Here is a 26854-nt window from a genome sequence, read left to right as displayed (position 1 = left end):
AAAATGGAAGGAGGTGTGTATCAGTTCTGCCTACCTGCCGCTTCTGCTTACGCTCTTTTTGATTGCCATAGTAAGTAAGAATTTTAAAGCCTGGACACCATTTCTTTAGTTCCATTTCCCAGTTCAGCATGACGCTTGTTGGTACCACAATCAAATGTGGTCCCCAGTTGCCTGTAAAATAATCAACAATGATTTTTCCTATTTGCTGTTTTCTCAAAATGTTGAGCTATTTTTGAGACCCTCTCTTGGAAACAGGAAGCACCGTAATAAAGTTCCTCTCAGGACATTGAACAATATTTTGAGTCATTTATTTTCAAGTGATAGTTTTCACTTTATCACACTTTGTTGAGGACAAAACAAGACACAAACAGTCAGTTTTATGCAGAAGGATCAAACATCTTATCTTTTCTTATCATTTTTTTTCGTCCATAATTTTAGTGTACTGGTATGTTGAGACCAGGCAAGGAGAAGCCTCATCACTGAATGACATCCACAAATTTACATATCAGATATATCCATAATAAACATGTTGATGACTTGTTGCATTCTACAGAAGGAATATCTGTATGAATCACAGCAACAAATCAACATTTAATGTATGAAGCGTAAGCACAGACCAAAGTCATGGGATTGACCCAGATCCCAAGTAACTTCAATAAATATTTCATAATCAACTAGATACCCAGATCCCAAGTAACTTCAATAAATTACATATCAACTAGATACCCAGATCCCAAGTAACTTCAATAAATATTACATTGACTACACTCAATATTACAACCCATGACACCAAAGTAAAGCGTTTTCTGTATGTACCACAATCGTTTATAGCATCCTTATAAAGTGTAAAAGTATACTGTTTCATTTGGTAACTGACCACAATACAAAGGCTACATGCTAGGCTTATAAGGTAGTCAATTGAAAAAGTATACTTTTACACTTGATATGAATGCTATAAATGAGTGTTGCACACAAAGAAAGTGCTTTACTTCATTGTTACCCATGTAAATACTTTTAGATCTTTCCAACAAAGACACCCCCTCAAGACATTTAACAAAGACAGGAAAAGTACTATTTCTCTCCTTATAGTCTAACATTATGGTCAATGTGAAATAATACAAGGGGTGACCACTTCTATCATTTCTGTTACTTCATAAATTTGGCTGTACCAAACATCAACTGTCAAATTGTACAATTTTTTTGGTGCTACATCCATGCACCAGAGGGCGTTGTTGACAAAAAGATCTGCTAAGATAGTACGTCTAATTCTTGACCATGGAGCAACATAAATTTGGCACAGATATGTTCCAGTATGTTTGCACAAAACTCAATTTGCAGGATAACACTAAAATATGTGAAAAGCTCTGAAGTCTGAGAGAGAAACAAAGAAAGACCGAGAGACCTACCTTGCTCTGCAAGATGTGCCAGCAATGCTATGGTTTGTATGGTTTTGCCGAGACCCATCTCGTCAGCTAGTATTCCGTTCAGCTTGCTAAGATGCATAGTAACTAACCAGTCTAAACCTATATGCTGATATTCACGCAACTTGTGACGCAGCAAGAAAGGCACAGGAGTTTTCACCTGAGTAGTAGACAATGTATAACCAGTAGGCTGAATGCTTTGTGCTGCTGCAGCAATGTCGGTGATTTCTTTGTTGGGACCTTTACCTTCTTGATCAACCTTTCAAGACAAAAAAGTTAACACAACTAAATTCAAATGATCATTGCAAAGTTTTCTCAATGAACTTTGTATACACAAGTTTCAGTTGGGGAGTATAGCTGCAATTTCATTTGTGATCCCCAGTTGCCTGTAAAATAATCAACATTGATTTTTTTTCAAAAAAGTTGAGGTATTTTTTATTCTCTCTCTTGGAAACAGGAAGCATCGCAATAAAGTCAGTAATCTTCCAAATGCCTGTACATTGCATTGTAAGTTCAGGTATGTAGAAGTGCAAGGTTCCTACTCATTAGCATAACAGCCATGATAAATCGTACAATGATAGCCTACCTTCTCAGTGGGTTCATCATTTTCTTTATCTGGGTTGATGAGATATTCCATACCAATGTCAACCAATTCTCCTTCCCCATCGACATCACTACTCTCCTCTTCTGTTTCTGACACTGCAGGATTGATACAAAGACATTCTTATTGCACCAACAGATACTCTCAGCTTTTTGTTATTATGTACCTGCTGTCATTCTATCTACCTGGGCTTCACATCAAAAGAATGATACGATGTATGGGAAACTACGCAGATGTTACCAAAGCCCCCCCCCCCCCCGGAAACTACGCAGGTGTTACTAAAGTGCCCCGCCAATGCACCCCATTTTAACAAGTTCTCAAACCATAGCAAAATAATTCAACAATAACTTTAATGTCCGTACATAAATGCAGAAGTTTCTATGCTCAAAATACAATCACCACAACAATTTACACAGGTCTTTACACCGAGTTTAAATAGACACAGCTGTTGGAACAAATGTTTTTTTCATTACTGGTCTTTTGAAATGACACATGTGCATACAAATTGCAACATGTATTGAGTACATTCAAACTGAAAGCACAAACAAAACATATGTCAAATGAACCATGCATTATGCACTTGTTTCCCAATCATACGTATAAATCAATATTTAGCACATAGGCATTTGCAAATCAAACAACTGTAAAGAAACCATGCAACCTTGTGTTGTCATCACTTGAACCAAACTCTTCCAAGTACTATGTATTCCTTCACACTATTCTCACCTTCAGATTCACTCTCTTCCTGACTTTCTTCATTTTCCTCCTCACTTTCCTCATCACTTGGCAACTCCATTTCAAAGCCTTCATCATATGCACCAGCATATTTCTTCAGAAGTTCTTCTATGGGTAGATCACCTTCCGTAGCTAAGTCATCTAATTCTGCCTTGTGGTTCGTTTCACCTTCTGTCTTCTCTTGTTCTGCTATTGTATCCTCATCATCGAATACTGTAAAGAGAGAGAAAATGAGAATCCATGAACAACAGATTTAAAACTGTTACATCTACAGACCCATGAACAATATATTCCAAACTGTTACCATCACCAGTTCCGTGAACAACAGATTCCAAACTGTTACCATTCACAGTCAACACCAAATTACACCAAGTATGAGTAGTTTTTTGCGGTTGCTTTCTTGAAGAAAAAGGGGTGCACTCCCTTGGGTGGGGTGGGAAGGTTATTGATATCCTAAAATTAGGCTGAAATAGTTGAGTGGTAGTCAAGCAAAAGCAGTAATATAAATCAACATTCCCATCCCTGCCAGTCAAGAAATCGTGTCAACTACAAGCAAGAGACAAGCTAGACATGGAGACAGTTATCCTTCAATAAATAGAGGCCTAACAACTGCTTGAACTGTCATTCACATTCGTCATATCCTGTATCATATGACATGATATGACAATACATACCTTGATCATCTCCTTCCTCATCAGTTGGCACAAACTCATCATCTTCTTTCTCATCCTGTGAAATGAAATATTTGACACTTTAAAGTTTCTTTCAGAAAACCATCATATATGATTTGCAAAACCATGAAAGAAATGTGTTACTGGACAATGTCTAGCATCTTTCACTTAGTCCTTCTGACAGGATGTTTCCAGATAAAACCAAATACACCTTCAGGTTTCTTTTCACATAGTTTTCCTACTGATAACAGACTCCATTTTGACCTACCCCTTATTTTTTGTTACAACTATGATACTTTATACTCGCATGCAATTCTAAGGTCTGGACATATTGACAGTAATCTGTCCATATTTTATTAGCAAGGCTTTTTATACTAAATTACAATTCCCGCGTTCTACACACCTTTTCATCTGTCTCCATGTCCTGATCATTCTCACTTTCATGAATACTTGCAGGTTTCTCTAAAATCTCTGGAGGCAGTTTTTTGAGAAGTTCTTCGATGGGTTCTTCACTCTCCTTCTGCAGTAGTTCTATTTCTGTTCCTTTCTCCTCGTCCTCCTTCTCTTCCTGCTGCTCCTCAACATCAATTGTCTCCTCATCATCTGTCTCGTCTTCATGTGTTGGCTCAAAGTCAGCATCTACAAAATATCACACACCCCCTTTTTGTAAAATTCTGTTTTACACTTTGTGGTATGTATTGGTAGTTCTATTGCCATGTGTCTCTTCCTAGACATGTGACAATAACCCATTTTAGTACACCCCTGATGATGCTGACGAGACATCAGCGAAAATTGGGAGTCACTTCGAAAATTATTTTGACTGCGAGTAGAAATCTCATGACTAAGTAATGAACCCAGAAGTCCATGAACATTCATTCTCACATATTAGTAGATATTTCAATAAACATGTTTTTACTACATAACGTCTGGTTACTATGACATGTAATATCAAATATTTTGCATACAAATGTTGCACGATTTACAGTGTGTTTTGTGTTGTACTAACAAGCCACTATATCTGTGAAAGTCATGCTGGTTGCTATGGCCACAATTTGATGAGATAAGACAACATTTGCTATGTCATATCTTAGAGGGAATGTGTGGCAGACATTTTTTCTAGTTCTTCCAACAACAAAAATTCCCTATCAACTCTTGGGTCAATGTATAACAAGCACTTTTTATTCTCACTCAGTCAACCATTATTTCTCTCAATTTGTAACAAGCATTTTTTCCCTTCAAAAAATGTATTTAAAAAACAACTCCTACATATAATCAAAAAACTCACACTTGGAAGTGTTTTTATTACGGCTATCAGCAGGTTAAACGTACAAGAGTTCCAAATTTCCAAACCAAAATTAGGGTTCAAAGTATGGACACCTATGCCAGTTACCAGACCCTGCCTTCCTCTTCCCCAAACCTTAGCAAATACTTCACAGTACTGTTCCAACTTACCATCAATGCCAACGTCACTTGATGATCTAGCTGGACTAGATGCAATAGAGCACTGACGAGATCCTGGTGTACTGAGTGAACCCTGAGTAAGACCTTCTGTCAGCCAAGATGAATACTTCTCTGTCTGGCCAACTATGTAATTAAGGTGAAGATCTAAAGCTTTTTTCCTCTTCTCGTCCAACCTAGTCTGTTGTTTATATTGCACAACCTGCAAAAGATGAAAGTTTCCAATATAATCAACCTCAGGTTTACCCTCCCTAAATCTACAATGTTTTGCCTAATTATGTATTCATTTTTTAGTTTCAATACTTGCCAAACATAGCTTTCTCTTGTATTTTTTAAAATCAGATTTCATATTCCTTACAATAGCTTTTTCTCATTTGCATCATATTCTTTAGTATCAAAATTTGTGTTATTTAAATTTCTAAACGTAAGTAAGCAAAATTTCCCAGAGTTCACAGGGTATTTAGGTGTGGTTCCTTGCACTAAAATCATGGAACAAGGAATAGAAATCTATGCAAATGTTACCAGACTTTTACAGTCACTATTTCACACCAAGGTGAGCAATAAATACTTGCTCCAGCACCAGTTTTCTGTAGTACAAATGTTGCACGATTTGCAGTGTGTTTTGCATTATACTAACAATCCACTATCCATGAAAGTCATGCTGGTTGCTTTGGCCACAATTTGATGAGATAAGACAACATTTGCTATGTCATATCTTAGAGGGAATGTGTGGCAGACATTTAGTCCAATATCAAATCAAGAATTGTAACCTAAATGATAAAATCGATGACCATACCCCTAATAATCTGATACTCTCTACAGCACGTTTCAAGTTACCGTTCACCAGCTCTTTGATACAACCACACACAAACCAATTACAAACTGCACATGCTACACTTACGATAGCAAGATTGAATGACTAGTTTCTTGACATTTTTAGAAATTGCGATCTTGCTATCTTAGCGTAATATACGCAGTTACTTATTAAAGGTTTCTGTGTGGTTGTACCAAATTGAGCAAGTGAACTGTAATTTGAAACAGGCTGTATGTAGTTCACAATGTGAATGATTACAGAATCATACCAACATAGACGTTTATCTTCTTTCAAGATCTTGAAAGGATTGAGACCTTTTCTTACCTTTTCTATATTTGTCCAGAACTGTTTGACTTCCTTGGCAATTGAACTGGCTATTCTTTTCAGTTTCTGTGCCTCATCTCTTTCAGCACGGTCTTCCTTCTGTTTTCGTTCCTGGAAGAATTTCGCCACAGATCTCGCCAACTGGAAAGCAACAGCAGAAAACAATGTCAATATTTAAGCAACAAAGTTGTTGAATCGTACCAAAATGTATACATGTGCACAGACTAGCAATAGCCATTTCACACAATATATACAATGCAGTCAAGTCTACCTTCCCCATTTTAAACCAAAATTCTCAGCTGACTAGGGTCAAATTTAAATTTAAAATTTCAGAACAAGTACATTTAGGTTTGCAGTCAAATGATCATATTGTCATAAAACTAATCATAAATATTCAAAGTGGTTACAGTTATTATAAACATAGCACAATCAACGGTAAAGGCATGTGAGCCAAGAACATTCAAACATATACTGTAAACCTACATATTTTCGCTACTACAAAATTTTGCAATTTTGAAGTCTTCAGTTAGTTCTGAAATTGTTACTAATTATCACACTACACTAGTGTTCATGTACAAGAAGGCATTCCAGTTAGTACTTACTTTTGCATTTTTGTTTTCCAGTGAAATAAACAAAAATAAGTCTGTGTGAAAATGTCCAGGTTTACAGTATTTCACCAACATGTACAGAGATTTATGACAACAATAAAATACCTTTTTAGCAGCTGCCTTCTTCCATTTCCTCTCCTGTGCAAAGTCACTAGCCAGCCATTGCATCTCTTCCAGTAAGAAATCCCACTGTGTTTTACACCTAGGTGGTTCCTGTACTCTTGGCAGCCTTCTTGCTGACCATAAACCTTCTTTCCTTAGTTTGGCTATTCTTTGCATCACTTGTGCTTCCTGTAAGTGTAAATCATACAAATTGATTACCTTGTTTATGTCATCTTCCATGCAATGAATTTTGTCATTTCTTTTTTCAAAAATTCAACCGTATTTCATATCAACACACGACAATGAATATTGTTTGTTATGTGGTAAAAATTATGCAGTCGAAAAAAATTTGCCACATATCTTAATTCAATGAGAACAAAGGTAATTTCTCAGAATCAATTTAGTACTATTTCACACTGCTTCACAGAGTCGATTCATTGAACATTTGTTATTCATATCTGAGCGAAGGCAAACCCTATGATAAAATTTGCAAGTAAGCACTTCTAATTCAATTCCAAAGTTTGTCATTCTGAAGTCTGGTTTTACATTCATTTGCAAAATCAACAGTATTTGAAATTTCTCATATGTGCTTGTCTACCCTAGTTTGTGTTTGACCAACGAAACTTTGGTTTCTGTCTGTGACAGTATTATCACCAAATGACTTGACCAGATGGTTGGTCAACTCTTTCTCAGAGTAGCTATAAACTGCAACATGTTATATAAATCCATTGTTATCGGCCTACTCCGAGTGCTGGCTGATACAGCAACACAAGTCAAACCACCTCACAGACTACTGCAGACAAACACTGTGCCCTCTAAGCCACGACACTGACACACAATTTCTAGTGACGCACCAAAATTTAGTGTCCTTCTATCTCTTAATATGTGGCGACTCACAAGAAATCCCACTTTTTCTCTTTTTGACTCACAAAAAAATTCGGCTATCATGTAGTTGCAAAACAATGTTAACAAAAATTGTACCTGTTTTGCTCTTTCCACTATTTCTTCTTGTGACCCAATAGTATAGTCATAGACAGCTGACAGGGAGTGTTGTCTGGTTAGTAATCTCTGGTGTGAAGTCGGTGACAGAGGAGACTTTGGCAATTTTGTTGGTGATTGCACTGTTGATGAAACTCCTGGTAAACTTGGTGCTGCAGTACTAACAGTCAAAGGTGCCGTGATACTTGTCGTGGTGGTTGTCAGTGCTGTAGTCGCTGCAAAAGTGTTTGTTGTTGTTGCTGTAGTAACTACAGTCATCGTTTCCATGGTTTGTGAAGGCTGTGGTTCTGTTTGAAACAAAAATACACATTTGTGAATGAGTTGCTTGCTTGTTTTGGTGATACACTTGTAAGTTTTCACCACTATATCTGTGATGCCTATCCAAAATCATTTATTACAGTTCACTTAACTTAAAATTATGATAAAGTGTTCCCAAATTGTGTAAATGGAACAAATTTCACCTTCAGTAGTTATGATTCTATGGGTTTGATAATGCCCCAACTAATTTTTCTGATAAGTGATAAAATTATGCCGACTGTGATTTGTATGTAAGCAAGTGATGCCATAGCACAAACACCCCTCCTCCATCAGGGCTTGAAATAAGCAGTAGTCCTGGACACATAGACTACTAAAGGTTGTATCTAGACTACCAAATTAGCAGTAGTCCTGGACACATAGACTACTAAACAATGTATCTAGACTACCAAATTAGCAGTAGTCCTGGACACATAGACTACTAAACAATGTATCTAGACTACCAAATTAGCAGTAGTCCTGGACACATAGACTACTAAACAGTGTATCTAGACTACCAAATTAGCAGTAGTCCTGGACACATAGACTACTAAACAATGTATCTAGACTACCAAATTAGCAGTAGTCCTGGACACATAGACTACTAAACATTGTATCTAGACTACCAAATTAGCAGTAGTCCTGGACATATAGACTACTGAACATTGTATCTAGACTACCAAATTAGCAGTAGTCCTGGACACATAGACTACTAAACATTGTATCTAGACAACCAAATTAGCAGTAGTCCGGGAAACATAGACTACTAATCATTGTATTTAGACTACCAAATTTATAAGGTAGTGGTGACAGGTCTGTTAGACTATTGGCAGTCAATAGAAAATTTTAGCTGTAGCAGTTCACCTGGCTAAACCTGACAACTATGATGCGTAGAAATAAATTCTACCCGTCTTACTCACTAGCCCTTGTGTGATAAATTTGGACAGGTCATTTCCTTTACCTCAAGATCTAGGGAATATGATGCAAGTTTTCAGCATTGTAGTAAATTTTGCATGGACAGCTTACCTTTCTCTTGTAGTATAGGTTGTTGTTGTTGTTGTTGTTGCTGTTGTGTAGATGGTAGCTGTGTTTGATTCACAGACATCGTAGTAACCGTACTGGCATGACTAGGTGCTACCTGCGGCAATGTTGGCTGGACAACCGTTGCATTCTGCAATGGTGGTACTACATGGCCAAGGTTTACTTGCTGTACTGGTTGCTGTAACTGCAAAGGTGCTGCTGGTGCTGCCGCTGCAACAGAAACTGCTGAAGAAACCAAAAAAAATGTCCTTTTTTTCAAGTGAAAGCACATAGAGTGAACAATACATATGAGAGCTACAGTGTGACCACCAACATAGAGATTTTGATAGGGTTAGTAAAACACCATGATGTAAATGTTGAATGTGAAATTAATGGAATGAAAGTTTTGATGACATGCAATACAACAGCCTTTTTTTTTGTCACATGTTGAGATCTTTCATGATCAAAGCATTTTTTGTTCATGAGATGATAGCAACATGTTCCTTGGTCTTGTCACATTCTCATAAGACAAGACAGAGGAGGGCAAGTTTTTTTTTATCTAATTCTCTGTGGGAATATGTGGCATTTAAGTCTCATCAACAACACCATTGTATCAACTTACACGGTATAGGAGATACCATGCCAGGCTGAAGTGTGACGTTTGGTTGAGGACCAGTTGGGAAAACTAAACTGCCCTGGGCTTTGTTTGCGTCCAAGGCTGAAGGAAGAAAAGAAAAGAAGAAAGAACATTACTTTTCACACACACAGGAGGATAAACTGTTATTACCTATGATGAACATGACACATACATTTTTAATGACTCAATCTGTTAGGTGTGAAATGACTTCCTGAGCATTGGTCTGGTCAGGAGATTGTGAGGTAGGGTTGAAATCTTAACATGTGTGGTCAAGAACTGACTCACTTTTCTTTTTCAAAGATAGTTTGGTTATTCTGTTAATAACATAGACACTAAGATACAACAAGGAAGGGGTGGTTATTATGAATAGCAATGCATATGTGTGTGTGGTAACATGTAGGGTAACGTCATGCAAACATGAGGGATTTGGGACAAGTAAGGATGACATGCGGTGTACAAGACCCCCATTGCCATGACGACAGCTATGACTCCCTCTCATCAAAACATGACTGAAGATAGAATATGAACATATGAACAAATTGTAACCATGCCACAATACTACCACAGGACCACAGAAGTACTACTTTCATTTATAAAGTGCAATGAGCATGCTGCAGACATGTCCCACCAACATCAAATTGACAAGAGTGCAGCCACCAATGACCACTCTAAAGAACAAGAATACCTGACTGAATAAAGGCCTGTCTCCTTAAAGCCTCTAAGTCAATCTTACTGTAGGTACTTGTGGTAACTAGGGGCAAGACTAGTGGCATACCGGCTTGAAACTGTGCTTGTTGCTGTTGTTGCTGCTGCTCCAACTGCTGTGAGAGTGCTGATGCTGCTGGTGGTAACTGGGTGGAAATGGCAACGGGAGTACAGACTGGGATGGTACTGCCAACGTTTGTGATGACCTTGACCTGTTTTTGGGACAAGGAAAAAAGAAGAAGTTTATACATCATAGTTTACATGACACTAAATAGAAGAAACTTAGACTCTAGCATACTAGCTCAGTATTTTTGCTATTGGGTGATATGTAGGCAAAATTTACCAGAGTTCACCATGTATTTTACAGTGGTTCCTTGCACTAAAATTACAGTACACAGAATGGAAATCTATGCAAATTTTCCCAGACTTCCTGGGGTCCCAAACTTTAGCAAACACATTATAGCTTACAGCATAACACAGGTGTTGACATTAGGAGCAATGAAGGGATAAATCATTAGATATTAATTTACAGAAAACTGAAAGACTAGCAGTGTTATTTAGTAATAGCTAACTATGAATGGTAAATACCATGCACGATGAGATCTACATAAAATATCATTCAATATGTAATTAAGTTGGACTGCACACTACGTGAATTTTTTGTCTGAAATTTCTATGGCTCATAATTTGTCTTAGTCTTATGAAGTATAGTGAATGAACGCATTATGAATTTGTTTTCACACACTGAAAAAAGGCCAAAAATTAATTTTTTTTTCATTTGATTTCATTTAATTTTGAAGTATTACTACATGATAGATACAAATCTTTGATTATAACACTACAACAACTGTTCACTTACATATACAGTAGACGTGCTATACTCCATATTTTATGATTCATATAACCATGTCAAATGAATGATGAATGTCGTTTTTGCGTGTATGTGCTGTTGCTAGGGAAGCAAAGACGGACTAAGGAAACTATACCCTAACAAATATAGCATACGGCAACTAAATCAATTGAATCCATGACAACGAATTTCATTCCCCAAAGTAAAATCAGTAGAGCAGATGAAACTCTATGGCAGCTTTTGTTATTTTGTGTTTGACCATGAACAAAGCACTGAAAAAGATGGTTTCGTCCCCCTCAAACAACAACACTGTCCACAATGGCCTATTTACAAAACGGTCACAGAAATCTAGTGGTTCACCTCTGCCATAGTCTTTTAGTTGATATCACCTCATAATGTCTTTAAACATTGAAACCAATATCATAATACACATATCTGGTTACGAGGCTTTCTGTTGACAAAAATGTTCCTGCTAGAACAATAAATCTTACTATGATTCATCAATTTTATTGTGTCTGGTAAAATGTTTACATAAGAACACTAGATTATGGACAATGTAAAATTTGCACAATAAAAAAAACAGGCTTTCGCTTCTGGTGGAAATTTCACCATTAAATAATGCAATCACACTCTAGACAGTGTTTTTGTTAAGGGTCCCAGTGGTAAGCAGGTAAAATCTACCAGAGTTTCTCTGATCATTTTACCTGGGTTCCACACCAAAATTATGGTACAATATTTGGAAACTATGCCAGTTTTACCACATTCCCCATTTCTATAACCAGGGTTCCCCAACCTTAGCAAAAACACTGCTAGAAAATGAACAAATTATTTACAATCACGTGATGAGATATCACAGGGTTAATATAAAATTTGAATACATAACTTTGCGGAAGCACACACTACATACCTCATCATTTATGGTCTGTTCTTCCTCTTCGTTTTCACCGTCTAAGTTTTGTGCTTTTAGGAAACCCACCAACTGTGGTGTTGGACGCTTTTTCCACTGTAAGTAATCCATCATGTTTCCTCCGGTTTGTAAGAAAAATAGTTCCATAAGATTTTCATTGTAATTCTCTTTAAGAGTCCTTAGTTCATTTTCTTTGTGCTCATAAACTGACTTTCTCAGCTGAGCTATTTCTGAGTTTGCTGGAGGTTTCTCCTCCAATTGTTTATGTTGGGTTTTTCTCATTACCACTGGACTTTGATTAGGGCTTGACCGTACTGGGCTGGTTTGCATCATATACCCACCTGCAGCTATAGGACTAGTTCTATCAAAACTTGTTCTACCTGTCGGACTGTAACCTGTACTGCTCCTCCTCTGAGAAGTTAACTGTCCTCCGAGGTGTAGTCCTTGTATATTGTGAGTGGGACTCAATCCAGGACTGCTCAAGGGAGGCATGTTACTTCTGATTGGGCTAAGACTTTGTCCTGTGCCATGATGGTGGATTGTCCCCAGTGGTTGTTGAACTGGGGACGGCAGTGGCTGTGTGGGTATCCTTTCACGTGATGTTTGCAATTCTCCATCTGGGAACATCTTTCTGGTATCTTGAAACACAAACTGGCTATGACCACCTGACGCACTGATGTTGATCTGTCGCATTAATGCTGGGTCTATGAAACTCCTGGTTGGGCTGCTGAGGGGAATGTTTAGCATCGCATTCACCCGTTGCTGGTGCTGCTGAGACTGGTGCTGTAAATGCAGTTGGCTCAGAGCAATGCTGGCTGGGGGACTTTGAGGTGGAAAGGTAGCAGTAGTGGTGGTTGACATCTGCGACTGTAGGGATAAAGTTGGTGATGTTTGACCAAGGTGACGACTAGCCAGGGCTTGAGGGCTAAGTTGTTGGAAAGTACCAGCAGGTGGGGAAGTTGGTGTACGTTGTGCAGAAAGCTGTCCCAGATGATGATGGGCTCTGTTGTGCTGACCAGTTGCCAAGCCAAGAGTGTGGGCCGGTAAGTTCAGTGCCTGCCCTGCTGCGCCTTGTACTGTCACTTGACCAGCGTTCATGCTAAGCATATACTGCTGGAGTGAACTTGGCTGAAGACCCTGTTGAGACAACAATGCTGCTGTCGTCTGCAGATCCGCAGGTGTCATCATGTCTCCCGCACTTGTAACCGGTTGATGTTCATACTCTTGTGCGCCAGACTTGCGGCGAAGACCCCTCCGAGCATCATTTGGATCGACGCCCCGGCGCATGCTTTACAACAGGCCACAAGAGCCCTGAAAAGTAAAAAATTAATTTACATTAATAACAATCTAACATCTTACAATAACAGTATACTTCCATGATATTTTCGGTATACTGAGTTGAAAATGAAATGAAGTTCATTCATTTTCATTACCAAAGAACACAGTTGGGTTCTCGCGCCACTTTTGAATGAACAACTGTGTTTGATATGTTTGATATAATTCTAAATGCAAGGCCATGGAAAGAAGACAATAACAGGATGAGAGAATGATTCCTCTAACATTACTTCTCTGAGTTTCGGAGAAAATATCTCTGAACGCGTGCACGATCGCAAGCATGTGCAACCCTGGCATATGCCAGAATGCTTTGCGCGGCGGCCATATTTTCGACAAAAACGAAGCCGCGCCTACCTTGTTTTCAGCTACAATTTTCCCGATGAAAAACAGCCCATCGACGGGCCAAAACCCTCCATCCAAGTAGTTTAAAACATTAGGTAAACAACTTCGCCATTTTGGAATAGTTTTCATGTGTTTTCAGGAAGAAATATTGCTATTATAGCAACGCACCAAACACAAAGGCTACCGCTGTAAAAAATGGCGGAATCCTCTGAGCTGCATAAATTATGCTAATAAAGACCAGATAACCTTTGACTTGGTTTTGACCTAGTGCCTCGATGTCACAACGGTTTTGATTGGGTATTGCTGTATTTCATTCATTTACAATGTTTCCCCCTGAAATGGTCTTTTAGACAGTGTAACTGTTTTGTCTTCAACTGGTATTTCCAAAGTAGAGATGATCTATTCGACCATAATCATTATTTATGTTACTCAAATTTTATTTATTCAAAGTTACACGTGATTATAGGGGTAAATTTATCCCCAGCTGAAGAACGAAATGTACAATGCAGTATGTACACCAATGAGTCCATTTCATGATTTCATTTATTTTTTGTGCGAAAAGCAGAATTTTTATCATGTGTATGTACCCGGGATCTGTACGTGCCGATGGAAACTATCGTAACTGTATTTGTACGTACACTGTACATTCATTGCAAAATTTGTTTACTTCACAGTGCAGTGTTAGGTATTTCACTTTCTATGTAAATACATACATATCCATAGGTAGACGACATTGCTTGAACATGTTGAAGGTCACCCTGACCATGAAAGTATACTTCCATGCCCTGACCTACCCAGTTTAATATGCTGTGTTCGAGATCGAGTGTCTAATAATCAATAATACACATTTTCTTGAACAAGCCAGTGTGACATCTTGCGGCTTATAATATTCGTCATACAAGTGAATGATAACAATGTCAATAAAAAAAAGATCCGTGTTATTGACAGGGGTCATTGACCCAAGTGATATATGTGAACAGTGAAAGTAAAAGTGACATAACACTGTTGAAGGTTTATCACCTATTGTCTGAGTCTCGATGGAGTAGATTCTCTACATTAATGTTAAAACATAGCAGTGGCCATCGTACTTGAACACGAACATTACGTTTAGTTTACGTTACAGACATGAATGATGTTCTTGTGATGTGAATGAACACGGACTTCAGTGACGATTACTTCTCTGAAATGAATTTTAGTGAATTTAGTCACGATACTTCTATGGAATGAATTTAGTGAATTTAGTCATGATAATTCCATGGAATGAATACACTCTCCATTTGATAAAACTTTTATAATCACACCAAATGTCATTTTACGCTTCGAAAATTACGAGAGAAAGCTTTCGCGTTCCCGCTGATTGCCCCGTGAGACATTTTGGGTTCACTTGAGGTCATTCAGTGTCTGCTAGCATTGTGTGTTTGTCGGTCTTTCTCAAGTTTCTGTAATCACTTGGACTTCAATGTTTATATACTCCTCCCAGCATGGTTGATTTGTCTGAGAGGTGACTCCAGACAAATCCGCAAGGCAATCACACACATATTTTTAATTTTTTTTCACGAAAGATTAATAAAAATCCGACAATTCATTCATGTCTGTGTTATGTAGAGTAAGGTGGGGATGGGGTATAGGGGTGTTGTTGTTGTTGTTAACTGTTGACACTAGTAACCAAGCATAGTTATATAGATCAACATCTTATACATTCCCACTCATTAAACAGTCGAAATAATGGTTTAAAATCAGGTTTTGTGATTGGTAATTATAGGAACAGTTTTATTTGTACATCAAAACTCAACAGTTTCATAGTGGTCAAATAATGACATTTCTTTTCATTTTATATTCGTTACAAAATATTGAAGTCATTATGGAAGGCAAAAAAAGTTACGGCCTAATTTTACTGTGTGGAAATTCAAGTTCAAGATATGTAAGACAATAAGACCTTTAATGGACACTTCAATGACGTTTGAAAATTATTCAGTATGTTAGCACCATAGACTCAGATATATGGCTCAACACATAGATCAGTCAATAACGTATTAAACTGTAAAACTAGTTTGCCTTACACATCATAGTAAAGGAATTACTCTTGTCATAAAAATGGGAAGAAACTATTTCACTCAGAGGTTGTACAAATTTAGTATTTGTACAAAATGCTTTTTCTACACATTTCACTGTGCTGTGATATAATTTCCCATTTCTCGGCTTCACATAAAAGACAAAATTCAAAGCATAATTTTTCTATCAGAAGTTCATTTATTCATCTTACTCATTAAGGGAGCTACCCTTTAATGTAAAAGAGAGTTGTGTATGAACAAGTATATCAGCTGTTTATATGAACATTGCAGACCAGGACATTCAGCATATGGATGTAAATTCAACAAAGTTTGTAGCTCACACACAAAAAGGTGATGATCATAGTTGTTTGCTCACTTTATTACCACAAGAAAAATAACTCACAGGTTACGCAACTCTTCTATTGGTGGTTTTCAAAATTTTATCATGATAAACCACTGACAAGACTTCGAACAAAAGCTGGCTAATTGTCACTCACTGATCATGAAAATATACAACTTTATTTTGCTATGCACAGAATTGTTACTATGATAGACACAAACTAAAACTCATACAACAGTCATAAGCTATTGAACGGATGTTGGTTTCATTATAGTCTCAGTAGGGAGGTGTCTCTGAAAACTAGTTTATTTAGGGTTCCATGAACTTGTAGTGGTATATTGGGACTTCTAATGTTTACACTATCTTGATCATAGGGTGATAACCAAACAACAGAGGAATCGCTGTAACCCACTTGTGTAATCTACCACATTTAAAGAACAATAGATTTAGTTTGCATCTATCTTAGTAAACCAAAGGCTAGATCATCATTGTATGGGAGAACACTGTTTCTAATATCCTTAATACTCATAAGGTCAGTAAAACAAAGTTTGACATAGCCTGTCAACTTGAGCAAATGAAACGTTACTAGTAAGTAATTAAGAACCCTTAGTCATATAACATTTATTACTAAAATTGTTTTTGAATTTAAAATCCCCAATCACTTGGATTCTAGGCTAACTCAACCCAGTCGGTCTCGCTACCTTGAAACTCTCATTTCACAGTTACAATTACAAAGAAATAGTCATTCTTGTTAGCCATTTCAAAGTGGAGTAATAAAACTACTGATATCTTCTACACGTACACCAAGATCCTCCGTACTGTTGACAGAAACTAAATCATCCTCACCTGAAGAGCTGTGGACAAATTTATAGGAAACGAAGGTTATTGTAATATGACTATTGTGTGTTTGCATGCAAAATGAGGCTTCAAGTTGATATCTGTTATGACTCAGTTTATGATATTTTGTTTCAAATTCAGCTACAAATACAGAAAACGGTGGGTAGTTAGTGTGGATGGTCCAGCCATTGGTGTGCTCATATAATAAATATTCATTTATTAGTACTCAAAGGATACATGGTTTACAGCTCACTACTGTACAGAATAAATAAAAATAATATACACAAAATATGCGAGTAAAAACAAAGACAAGCTACACAAATACACAAATACAACTTAGCATTGACGTAACAATCTGACAGCTGATGGGACAAAACTCTTGCTGTAACAAACTTTGGAGCATTTTACATAACACAACGGTATCTTCGACCAGATGGGAGACTATCAAAATATGCATTAAGTGGATGTTTATCATCAACAGCAATCACAGTGCCTTGTGCAGTACTGCATGATCAGTAAGGTAGGAGAGAGCAAGAGTAGGCAGGCCCACAATTTTAGCAGCATTCAAAGAAATTTTCACAAGTTTGTTTTGACTGAAGACAGAGAGCAGAGGGAAATAACAGATGTTACAATAAGTTAAAAGAGGTTCAACAATGCTACGATAGAGAAGCAGAAGCAGTTTAGCATATATGTTGAAAGAGCACAACCAGCGAAGCACGTGTCCACACTGTTAAGGCACTTCTTTTGGACATCTGCCTGTAGTATCATGCGCAAATGACATTTTATTATCAAGGGTCAAACCAAAATATTTGCACTCTCTCACAGGACATCAAAACACATGGATGTACATGACATTATGTTAACACAATCAGACACAACATAGATCATTTAATTTTTAAATTACTGAAGATAATACTGACTGTAGATCTCATTTTGGTGACACAAGCATTTTGATGTCCTGTGATGCCATTACTTGGACACCATAGATTATAGTCTGTATTAAAGGTACACCATCAAGGGGCGCCTTCAAACATTGGTCAACCCGATGAGAGGAGACCGGTGAGGGCAGAACGGCACAACGTATCTTACAGTCTACATATATTATTGAGTTCACAGGTGTTATTAGTTTTGTATCTAACAAATAAATAATTTATTTACTTATCAAATGGTTGTATCAGTACACTACAGCAAGCTGAAGGTTAAAACCATAGCTCTTGGAGAGGACAGCGTGACTCGTTAAGCAACAAAAAAAAAGAATTGTTTCTGCAGATCTGGTCAGAGCACGCAGCACTTAAATACCCTAACATTGGTCTTTTTTTTTGTGTGTGTTTGTCCAGCCCATGCGGTCTGCAGATCAATGGGGAAACACAAAAATAACCCTCCCTACTTCAGTGAAGACAAATGTAGAGCCAATCATGAACAAGCAAATGACATCTGCCCCACATACATGCTTGCTCTAAGGTACTCCATAAAAAGAACAGTAACTGCCATAAATAGTAGACTGGGTGACAGGTTTGTTGGGAATTTAATTTTTTTTTTAATCGCATTGTCGCACATCTTTGGAAAAACTCTCCTGACCAGAAACAATTCTTTTTTTTTCTTTTGGGGGGGGGGGGGGGGGGGGGCTTACGGTAAATGGGACATTTCAATGAAATCCACTGTATTGCTGGTTAGAAAGCACACAAGGAAAACTACTGAAAGTGTGTGAATGAACAAACAGATTAAACTAAATATAAAATTATAAATAAAACTTACTCTGTCATATCACTCTCCAATTCTGGCAGATCTCTTGGTTTATCTTGTGTCATAATATTGACAAAACTTTTAATAACTGGTGAGTCAACTCTTGCTGCTTGTGTCATTTTGAATTCATTGGTGAAAAAGAACAAAAATAATTAATGTCACTAAAGCATTAATGAAATATGGGGTAGTTGCACTTGTTTCTGACTGCTCTTTCTCTTGCTATGCTCACTAGAGTAGAGAACACGCTAACACTTAATGACAAAAAGTGATCCTTTGGTTTATAAAAATTACTTCATTTCCCTTTATCAAAATAAACTTCACATAATTTTTTTTTGACTCTGACTGGTGCCTTGTTACATGTATGTTGCCCTGCCCCGGTGTAGACATAGTTTCTAGGAAATACAAAGTTTATATATAAACTATGAATGATTTCATTGATAATTATTCAACTGAAGACCACTGTCACATGTAGAAAGATATTGGGGGGGGGGGGGGGTCTGTAATTTGAAAAATTTGATAGCATACCCTTTTTGGTGCTTCTCTGTTTTACATCTCTACCTTTCATTGTATCCCCCTTGCCAAGATCAACAGAAGTTTTTTTGACTTTTTTTCCAATTTCATTCACAGGTTGGTCAATTGAACTCTCTTTGTCGATAACATTCCTAATTCTCTTCTTTCCTTGATGTGTTGCACTACTACTAGTATCACTAGATATTTGGACTGACAAATGACTGTCTTTCACTTCTGTTTGAGGTTTTTTGCTTTTAGTTTTCTTCTGTTTCTCTTGTTTCTTTTTAAGATTGTTTGTGTCATCCCTGCTGTCATCAATAGCCACATCATTTTGATCAGTGTACATAGTTTTTCTGTGTACAGGTTCTGTGTCTTTTTCAATTTCATTCACAGGTGTCTCTTCTTGACAACTGGTACTTTTTGATTTCTTAGTTTTCCCTTTTCTTTGATGTATTACTGTGGTATCACTCTTTATTCCATTCCTTCCACCTGACTTTTTACTCTCAGTTGATTTTGACCGTTTCTTTTTCTCTTGTGTACTCCTTTCTTCAATAAAAGTTTCTTTATTTCCACTGCCACCAGTTTCCATTGACACAGCACTGCTGCTCAATTTTTTTTTAATTTTTGTTTTAGTTTTAAGTTTCTTTCGTTTCTGCTTATGTCCAGTGGTGTCATCATTTCTAATATCATTCTGATCAGCAGACACAGCTGAAGTTTCTCTGGCATCTTTCTCAATTTTAACTATAATTGGTTCATTATTTGTCCGAGGCAATTTACAGGCAACCGATTCGTCATCTGACCTCTGTTCTCCTCCGATAGTCTTTGATTTTTTCCGTTTCCGCAATCCCCTTTGCTCACCAATGTTATTATCTTTCTTTTTATCATTGTCATCCAACGAGGGGACTGTCCTTGACACTTTCTCTTCGCTGTCGCCATCAACATCCTTCCGCCTAGATCTCTTCTTCGGTGATCCATCCGACGTGCTTTTCCCCACATCTTCAGAAGCTCTTTTGGAACTTTTACCCTTTTTGCTTTTCTTTTCTTTACCCATCGTGTGACACGTCTACATTTTACAATATAATCTCGTCGAACTTTCGGCAAAACGGCTTATTTTCAGACAAATGTCGGTGTGCTTTCTCTTTCCTGCGGTGTACACTCCGTTGAAATAGATGATCATACATACATATTGCATCTGTAACATGTGCTATAACGTGCGCCCTCAACGGAAAAAATGATCCATTGTTTTCGGTTTTATGCTTGGCATGAAATGAAACACTGAATCTGATTGGTGTAAACGCTTGGCAGATTATACTTCCGGGTCAAAGTGACCGGCGATTATTTAAATAAGCCAGCTGCTGGATCAGCTCAGAGAGGATCTAGGAACGTTGTGGTGTGAAGTTTATAGACACTTTTATGAAAAGAAACCTACCCAAACTGTGAATTAATAGAAAGCAGAGACATGTCATGTCAAGAACAACAAGAGGTAGGGACCAAAACAGCATCACAACAGAAAACTATGCCAACATTTGAATGGGATGAAAATTCTCCACAACTTTTGATTACAATCATATCATCTCAATCCTGAATCACGAAAAGGAAAGTCTCTCTGAAAATATTTTCAGAGTATGAAATCTGAGATCAGCAAAATTCTTTAAAAGACAATTTCTAAATTCTAAATTCTAATCTCTTGGACCACAATACTTTGTCTGATCTCACAAAAAATGAGTTCTTCTCAACAAAAATGTGTGTCATTGTTACAGCTTAGTGACAGACCATCATTACCACTTGAAGTGTCGTGGTTTTACAGTGTGTTTACTAGTTCTACCTTTGATCTGATGGTTTTACAGTGTGTTTACTATTTCTACCTTTGATCTGATGGTTTTACAGTGTGTTTACTATTTCTACCTTTGATCTGATGGTTTTACAGTGTGTTTACTATTTCTACCTTTGATCTGATGGTTTTACAATGTGTTTACTATTTCTACCTTTGATCTGATGGTTTTACAGTGTTTACTAGTTCTACCTTTGATCTGATGATTTTACTGTGTGTTTACTAGTTCTACCTTTTGTCAGATGTTTTTACAATGTGTTTACTATTTCTAAATTTTGTCAGATGGTTTTACAGTGTGTTTACTATTTCTGCCTTTGATCTGATGGTTTTACTATGTATTACATGTGTAAATAGATGTCTAAATGGTTTACAACTGGCCATGAGTGATGTCAATATTTTTCAATACTTCACAATATTGCTCTTTTGACTTGCAGGAAGAACAAGAAGTTCTCGCCTCAATCTATGAAGGAGATGAATGTTTTAATCAAGTTAATGAAACTACTTACCAATACAAGGTTAGTAAGAATTGTCAAATGTACCCCAAAGACTTGGTTTCTAAAAATGTTGATTGAACCAGTATGTCAATAACCTGGAGGCTGTTTATTGTGCTGTTGTGTTACAATTACATCTGTATCTGAAATCAAACCTCCTAGCCCTTGAAACAAATGCTTGTTTTGAGAACGTGGTGATTATGATTTGAAAATGTATGCCAAATAACCTGAGTACAACCATGACAATTTTATTCAAATGAAGTCATTATGTAAATGTACACCCAATAACCTGATTACAACCATGACATCATTATTCAAATGAAGTCATTATGTAAATGTAACAACAGTGCAGTACACAGGCTAGTATGTCAAATCATGGAGCCAAGGTTCTAGGCAACACACAATGATGCAAGTTTGGTGTGGATGTGAGAGATGCTAGTAAAATGATTGGTTGGATGATGCCAGTTTTTTGCATAAAATAAAGTGATTTGGAGTATGATTTACATTACACTGTATCAACCATGCACTTAGAAATTATGGTACAAGTAGTCATACTGCAGTTATATTGCCGAGATGACTCCTGATGACTCAGACTGATATCCTCAAATCACCAGAAAGAGAGTAACAAAAATTGTCATAAACTACATGTAAATGTTTCTTTTATAATAAGTATTGTCTTCTTTTTATAGATAGGCGAAAGCGGGCATTATAAATCTTTTCTTGTAGAAGTGAAATGGACAGAAAACTACCCTGATTGTCTTCCTGATGTCAACCTTAATGCTTTTTACAATAATCATATGTAAGTAGTTGTCTTGTCAGAAATCTGAAGGATGTTAAATTGTAATGCCACTCTCGGAACCATATTGTTTCCTCTAGCAGATTACAGGTGGAGTTATAATTGTGTTCAGTTTCAGTTTCAAAGATTTATGATAAGAGCCACCTTGAACCATGTACCATTTAGTTTTAGTTTGAGTCTATCATATAGTTAGCTGACAGCTAACTTTACATTGTAATATGAAGACATTATAAATAGCCACTGAAACCTGCAGTACACATACGTTGAATAAGTTAACACACAGCATTCCAAGATTTTGACTTTGTGGACAATTTGTTTTATATAACAGATCCAGTGATGTCAAACAGAACATAGTTTCTCAGCTTTTAGAACAGGTAGGTTGTATGTAAAAATACTTATGCGTGTTGTGTTATTGTGAAGTCTGTAGATTGGTAAACAAACAATAGAAGATACTGTAAACCTGGAAATTTACACTAAAGACTGATTTTCGCTAATTTCGCTAGAAAATAAAAACGCAAAAATAAGTAGTGACTAAAATGCCATCTTGTACATTAACACAATGTACCAGTCTGGTAATTAGAGAAAATTAATCTTTGAGAACTTGTTGAAGACTGTAAAATAACAAAATTTTGTAGTAGTGAAAATATCTAGGTTTACACTTACAGTATACGGTACTATGAAAATGAAGAGAGTATAGAGTTTAAAATTAACAACACAATATTTTTACATCTCACACAAGGTTCTCTGTTTTGAGTTACATAAACAAAATACGGACAGGATAGCATGCATGATACATTATCTCACTGTGAACACACATCAACATCATTGTTGCTGGATGAGACAAGGAAGCTTCAAACATTAAACTTATTATTTGTGTTCACAGTGACATAAATTGTAACATTTTTATGTGTATGTGTGCTATCAGATATTGGATTTTGTTTATGTAATTTATGAAAAAAATTATGTGTGAGATGTAAAAACATTGTGCCGTCATTTTGAAATGATATACTCTCTTGATTCTGGTAGTATCATAGCACATGTTGTAAGTCAGAGTATATTTCAAAATTTTAAAGTTTTATCACTTTTGCTGACAAACTTGACAAAAAACACCTAGTCCCACTTCCTGCATGGCAGATATACTTTATGACCTTTGCACCCACTTATGGATATTTTTTAGTGCTAGAAATGTTGAAAAGATTTTGTGTTGTTATCAGAAAAGTAAATGCCAAACATTGTATTTATATCTGTGATTTTATCATCTTTTGTATGTTATAAAAGTTGTGCTGAGATTTTCGTGCATTTTTTACTTCAATTCTGACAGGGAGAGCAATTTCTTGGCTGCGCTATCACTTATACAGTCTTTGAATGGGCTAAAGAAAATGCTGAAGATTTAATGGTTGATCAAAAAGAACCTGTCATAAAAGTGAGTTGATAATATGTTTTGAGAACCATAGGCTGCAGGCATGAGAAGGTTTACATCGGTTCCTTTGTCACAAAATAAGTGATAGCAATACCAGTACATGTGTGTTTATATGTTAAAATGTGTCTGTATAAGTGACATCAGACAGTCTGCTGAGCTGGCAGATATTTGCCAATTACAACATTTCACTGATTGGCAAGAATATAGAACAGTGGACTGGCTACAATAAATACACAATTGCCTTCAAGTTAGGGAGTTAGGTTTAGGTTAGGGACTGGTTTAGTTTATATTTATAAATGCATTGGAAAAAAAAACCATGTTTTGATAGAACATGTGGGGTCATGATGGACGAATGGTTAGAGTGGCCGGCTTGGAACCTGCAGGTTGCAGGTTTGAGCCCTGTTGCTTCCAAAATATTTTTGGATGGGTAAATTTCTTGGGCAAGATTTGAACCATGGTTGTGCCTCAGTCAACCCTAGCTGTATAATTGGGGACCTGGTAGGATAGATGTTGCAATGTGAATGCTTTAATCCTAAAGGCTGCAATGGATTATATGCTCCCCAGGGAGTTGAGGAAGTATAAAGGGCTGTTGTACTGTTATAGGTCCATGTCAGGGGTAATAATTGTGAGTGCCTTGAGCTCTCAGGAGAAAAGGCACAGTATAAATCACATTATTATTATTATTATTATTATTATTATTATTATTATTAATATTATTTATTATTATTTGACCTGGCCTGAGGAATACAGGCAGTCCACTGTTCTACATACCCTAGTCATCATGACATTTCAAGGTTCCCCCGTTCCCCACTTGGCCTAACTGTCAATCAGTCACACAAAGACTACTAGTATAGTTCTTGTTCAGAATCTGACTGCACCTAGTACCTGATATTGTGTTTACATATTCTAATATTGGTTTATATAGGTTGAAGAAACAAATGAAGACACAAGTTCAAATCAACCAACAGCAAAGAAAAAAGAAAAGAAAGAACAATTATCAAAACAACAGAAAAGAAAACTAGCAGATAGAACAGGTAAATATAGAATCTCTGTAATATAGTATGACCCTTGGGATTAGCCCTCTAGAGGCCATTCATTGCAGGACTTTTGGTTTCTGTATTACTTGTTATCAAATAAGCCAGTCCTCAGAATCTCGTGCACTTTGATTGGTGATAGCATTATCTTTGTTTTGTTACAGACCACAGAGGTGAAAGGCCACGAGGCTGGAACTGGGTTGATGTTGTAAAGGTAAGATTTTGAAATAAATAAATGCTTTGGTTGTGTCAAAGTACAGTCTACATAGAAGGTACTATGTGACAAGTGAAAGTCAACCAATAAACAAACAAACAAACAAACAAACAAACAAAAATGTGAACATATCAATTATTGCTATGCTATTCCAATGACCTTATAAACTCACTTTTATGTACGGATCATACAACCAACTTTGCAATACTGTCAAATGAAATGACAGGTACTGTGGACAGGCAGTCATTTGATCACTAATTATCAGAACATTTTGGCTGCAGAATTGGCGTTAGTTTTTACAGATATATCAACAATAAACCAAATGTTCAATAAATGGTGGTTAGCCACTCAGCATCTATACAATGTGATCTTACAAACTCAATAATATCGGTCATAAGTTTGCAAGTTTTCTATCTTGGTATTGTTAACTTATTTTCATTATCTTTTTTCTTTCTTTCATTTATCTACCTGGAATACATACAGCATGTAAGTATCATATCATACAATATGTGTTGATTTGAAAGACCAGGTCAATATGAATTGCCCCAGACCCTACTGATAGACCTGGGTTGTGAAATAAAATATGAATGCATCCAAGTTTTATTCATGTTCCCAAACAAGGAGATAAAGTTGCTTGGTGATCATAGTGTCCTACTTGAAAAATCAATGTGAAACAACATTGTCTAAGTCTGTGTTAATACATAGCAAAACACCAAAAATGTGTACAAATATTTACACATTTATTATACTTTTGCAATTCATAGTTGAACTACAAACAGGGATTTGGGCATATGTTGTGTCACATTGATTTTTCAAGTCGAATGCCATGACAAAATTGTTTTATAAATTAAAAATCTAAAATAACTACCCAATCCTCATCCATATGACCACTTTAATGTTGGTGATTTTATTTATTGTTAGGGACTGTATTACACTTCTAATCCAGTGTATTACTTTCTTGCAGCTGAGCAAGACAGGTGGTGGGAAGAATGACAGCTAACATTAAGCCATGGTACTGGATTCAAAGTTTCATTTACTCCATCAACTCCATCTGTATGAACTCCTGTAATAGATTGAAAGGTTCACCATTGTGTATACTCCATCAATCACTCTTTAATATTTAGCTAATGATTAACAGGAGTACCACCACCACCACCACCCTCAACGAAGATTATTTCAGTCCGTGAACTTTGCACAGATAAATGATACACCAATATGATCCTTACAACTCATGCTGACATGTTCAAGTGTAATTTTAATGACAGAAATGATAAAATCAATGAACTATAAAAGAATTGCATGTATGTGTCAAACACAGACTAGTGTAGAATGTGATATCTAGAGTATGCAATGTATCATTAATTTTACAATTAAAATTTTAAAAAAATGAAATGATAGTGACGTTGTTATCTTTTCCTTCTAGTCAGTAACATGGAGTCTAACAAATATATATGTATCTATTGTACAGTCATTCTACATTATACCCTTACCTTGTCCCTAGCTTCAATACAATTGTGTATCTATTGTAGTCAGTCCACTGTTCTGCATGCTTGCCAATCCATCGTTCCACTGTACAAATTTAACCAAAAATACATTCTTTTTTCATAGAAAAATAGTAAAAATATTTCCGATTCACGGAAGGTGAATAAGTATTGTAAAAAAAGACTGGTTTGTGATGATCTTTTTCCTCATGAGGCCATTCATATACCTGTACATATATATATGTATGTAGGTATGCAACACACACAGACTGTACGTACGTAC

General features: G+C 36.6%; 3 protein-coding genes across 8 annotated transcripts in view; 1 reads left to right on the top strand and 2 right to left on the bottom strand.

Annotated features, from left to right (window-relative positions):
- Window positions 1-14017, bottom strand: part of LOC144449334 (helicase domino-like) — a 43006-nt gene extending 28989 nt beyond the window's left edge. For 3 of the 6 annotated variants that reach the window (XM_078139857.1, XM_078139859.1, XM_078139862.1), the window contains exons 1-15: window positions 13836-14017; window positions 12147-13457; window positions 10460-10601; window positions 9670-9765; window positions 9054-9293; window positions 7716-8020; window positions 6738-6923; window positions 6025-6165; window positions 4881-5088; window positions 3832-4067; window positions 3432-3486; window positions 2749-2970; window positions 2008-2120; window positions 1407-1680; window positions 35-171 (exon numbers count right to left, since the gene is read on the bottom strand). In XM_078139857.1, coding sequence (XP_077995983.1) covers window positions 35-171; window positions 1407-1680; window positions 2008-2120; window positions 2749-2970; window positions 3432-3486; window positions 3832-4067; window positions 4881-5088; window positions 6025-6165; window positions 6738-6923; window positions 7716-8020; window positions 9054-9293; window positions 9670-9765; window positions 10460-10601; window positions 12147-13433 — 3642 coding nt within the window. In that variant the 5' untranslated portion in view covers window positions 13434-13457; window positions 13836-14017. The remainder of the gene's footprint in view (window positions 1-34; window positions 172-1406; window positions 1681-2007; window positions 2121-2748; window positions 2971-3431; window positions 3487-3831; window positions 4068-4880; window positions 5089-6024; window positions 6166-6737; window positions 6924-7715; window positions 8021-9053; window positions 9294-9669; window positions 9766-10459; window positions 10602-12146; window positions 13458-13835) is intronic. The other 3 variants (XM_078139858.1, XM_078139860.1, XM_078139861.1) reach the window with 3 other exon arrangements.
- A 1817-nt stretch (window positions 14018-15834) lies between these two features.
- On the bottom strand, window positions 15835-20515 carry LOC144449033 (uncharacterized). Its single transcript, XM_078139440.1, has 3 exons — window positions 19320-20515; window positions 18807-18900; window positions 15835-17068 (listed from the first exon to the last, which is right to left on the bottom strand). The coding sequence occupies exons 1-3, from the start codon at window positions 20353-20355 to the stop codon at window positions 16975-16977; spliced, it is 1224 nt and encodes a 407-aa protein (XP_077995566.1). The 5' UTR covers window positions 20356-20515; the 3' UTR covers window positions 15835-16974.
- A 130-nt stretch (window positions 20516-20645) lies between these two features.
- On the top strand, window positions 20646-26482 carry LOC144449032 (RWD domain-containing protein 4-like). The gene is made up of 8 exons (XM_078139439.1): window positions 20646-20787; window positions 21570-21650; window positions 22316-22425; window positions 22751-22796; window positions 23744-23845; window positions 24768-24876; window positions 25041-25090; window positions 26055-26482. Exons 1-8 carry the CDS (start codon window positions 20764-20766, stop codon window positions 26088-26090), a joined length of 558 nt encoding a protein of 185 aa, XP_077995565.1. The 5' UTR covers window positions 20646-20763; the 3' UTR covers window positions 26091-26482.
- Window positions 26483-26854: the final 372 nt, after the last annotated feature.

This window comes from Glandiceps talaboti, chromosome 18 (assembly GCF_964340395.1).
Source record: "Glandiceps talaboti chromosome 18, keGlaTala1.1, whole genome shotgun sequence".
NCBI classification, from domain to species: Eukaryota; Metazoa; Hemichordata; class Enteropneusta; family Spengelidae; genus Glandiceps; species Glandiceps talaboti.
The sequence above is the reverse complement of the archived record's forward strand: the minus strand, read 5'-3'. Positions and strand labels throughout refer to the sequence as shown.

Coding starts and splice junctions, on each gene's coding strand:
- LOC144449032 (XM_078139439.1), top strand. CDS start 20,764: ATGTCATGTCAAGAACAACAAGAG. Junction 24,877..25,040: donor AAAACTAGCAGATAGAACAG/GTAAATATAGAA, acceptor GTTTTGTTACAG/ACCACAGAGGTGAAAGGCCA. Junction 25,091..26,054: donor ACTGGGTTGATGTTGTAAAG/GTAAGATTTTGA, acceptor ACTTTCTTGCAG/CTGAGCAAGACAGGTGGTGG.
- LOC144449033 (XM_078139440.1), bottom strand. CDS start 20,355: ATGGGTAAAGAAAAGAAAAGCAAAAAGGGTAAAAGTTCCAAAAGAGCT. Junction 18,901..19,319: donor ACAGAGAAGCACCAAAAAGG/GTATGCTATCAA, acceptor TGACACAAGCAG/CAAGAGTTGACTCACCAGTT. Junction 17,069..18,806: donor TTGGAGAGTGATATGACAGA/GTAAGTTTTATT, acceptor ATTTGTCCACAG/CTCTTCAGGTGAGGATGATT.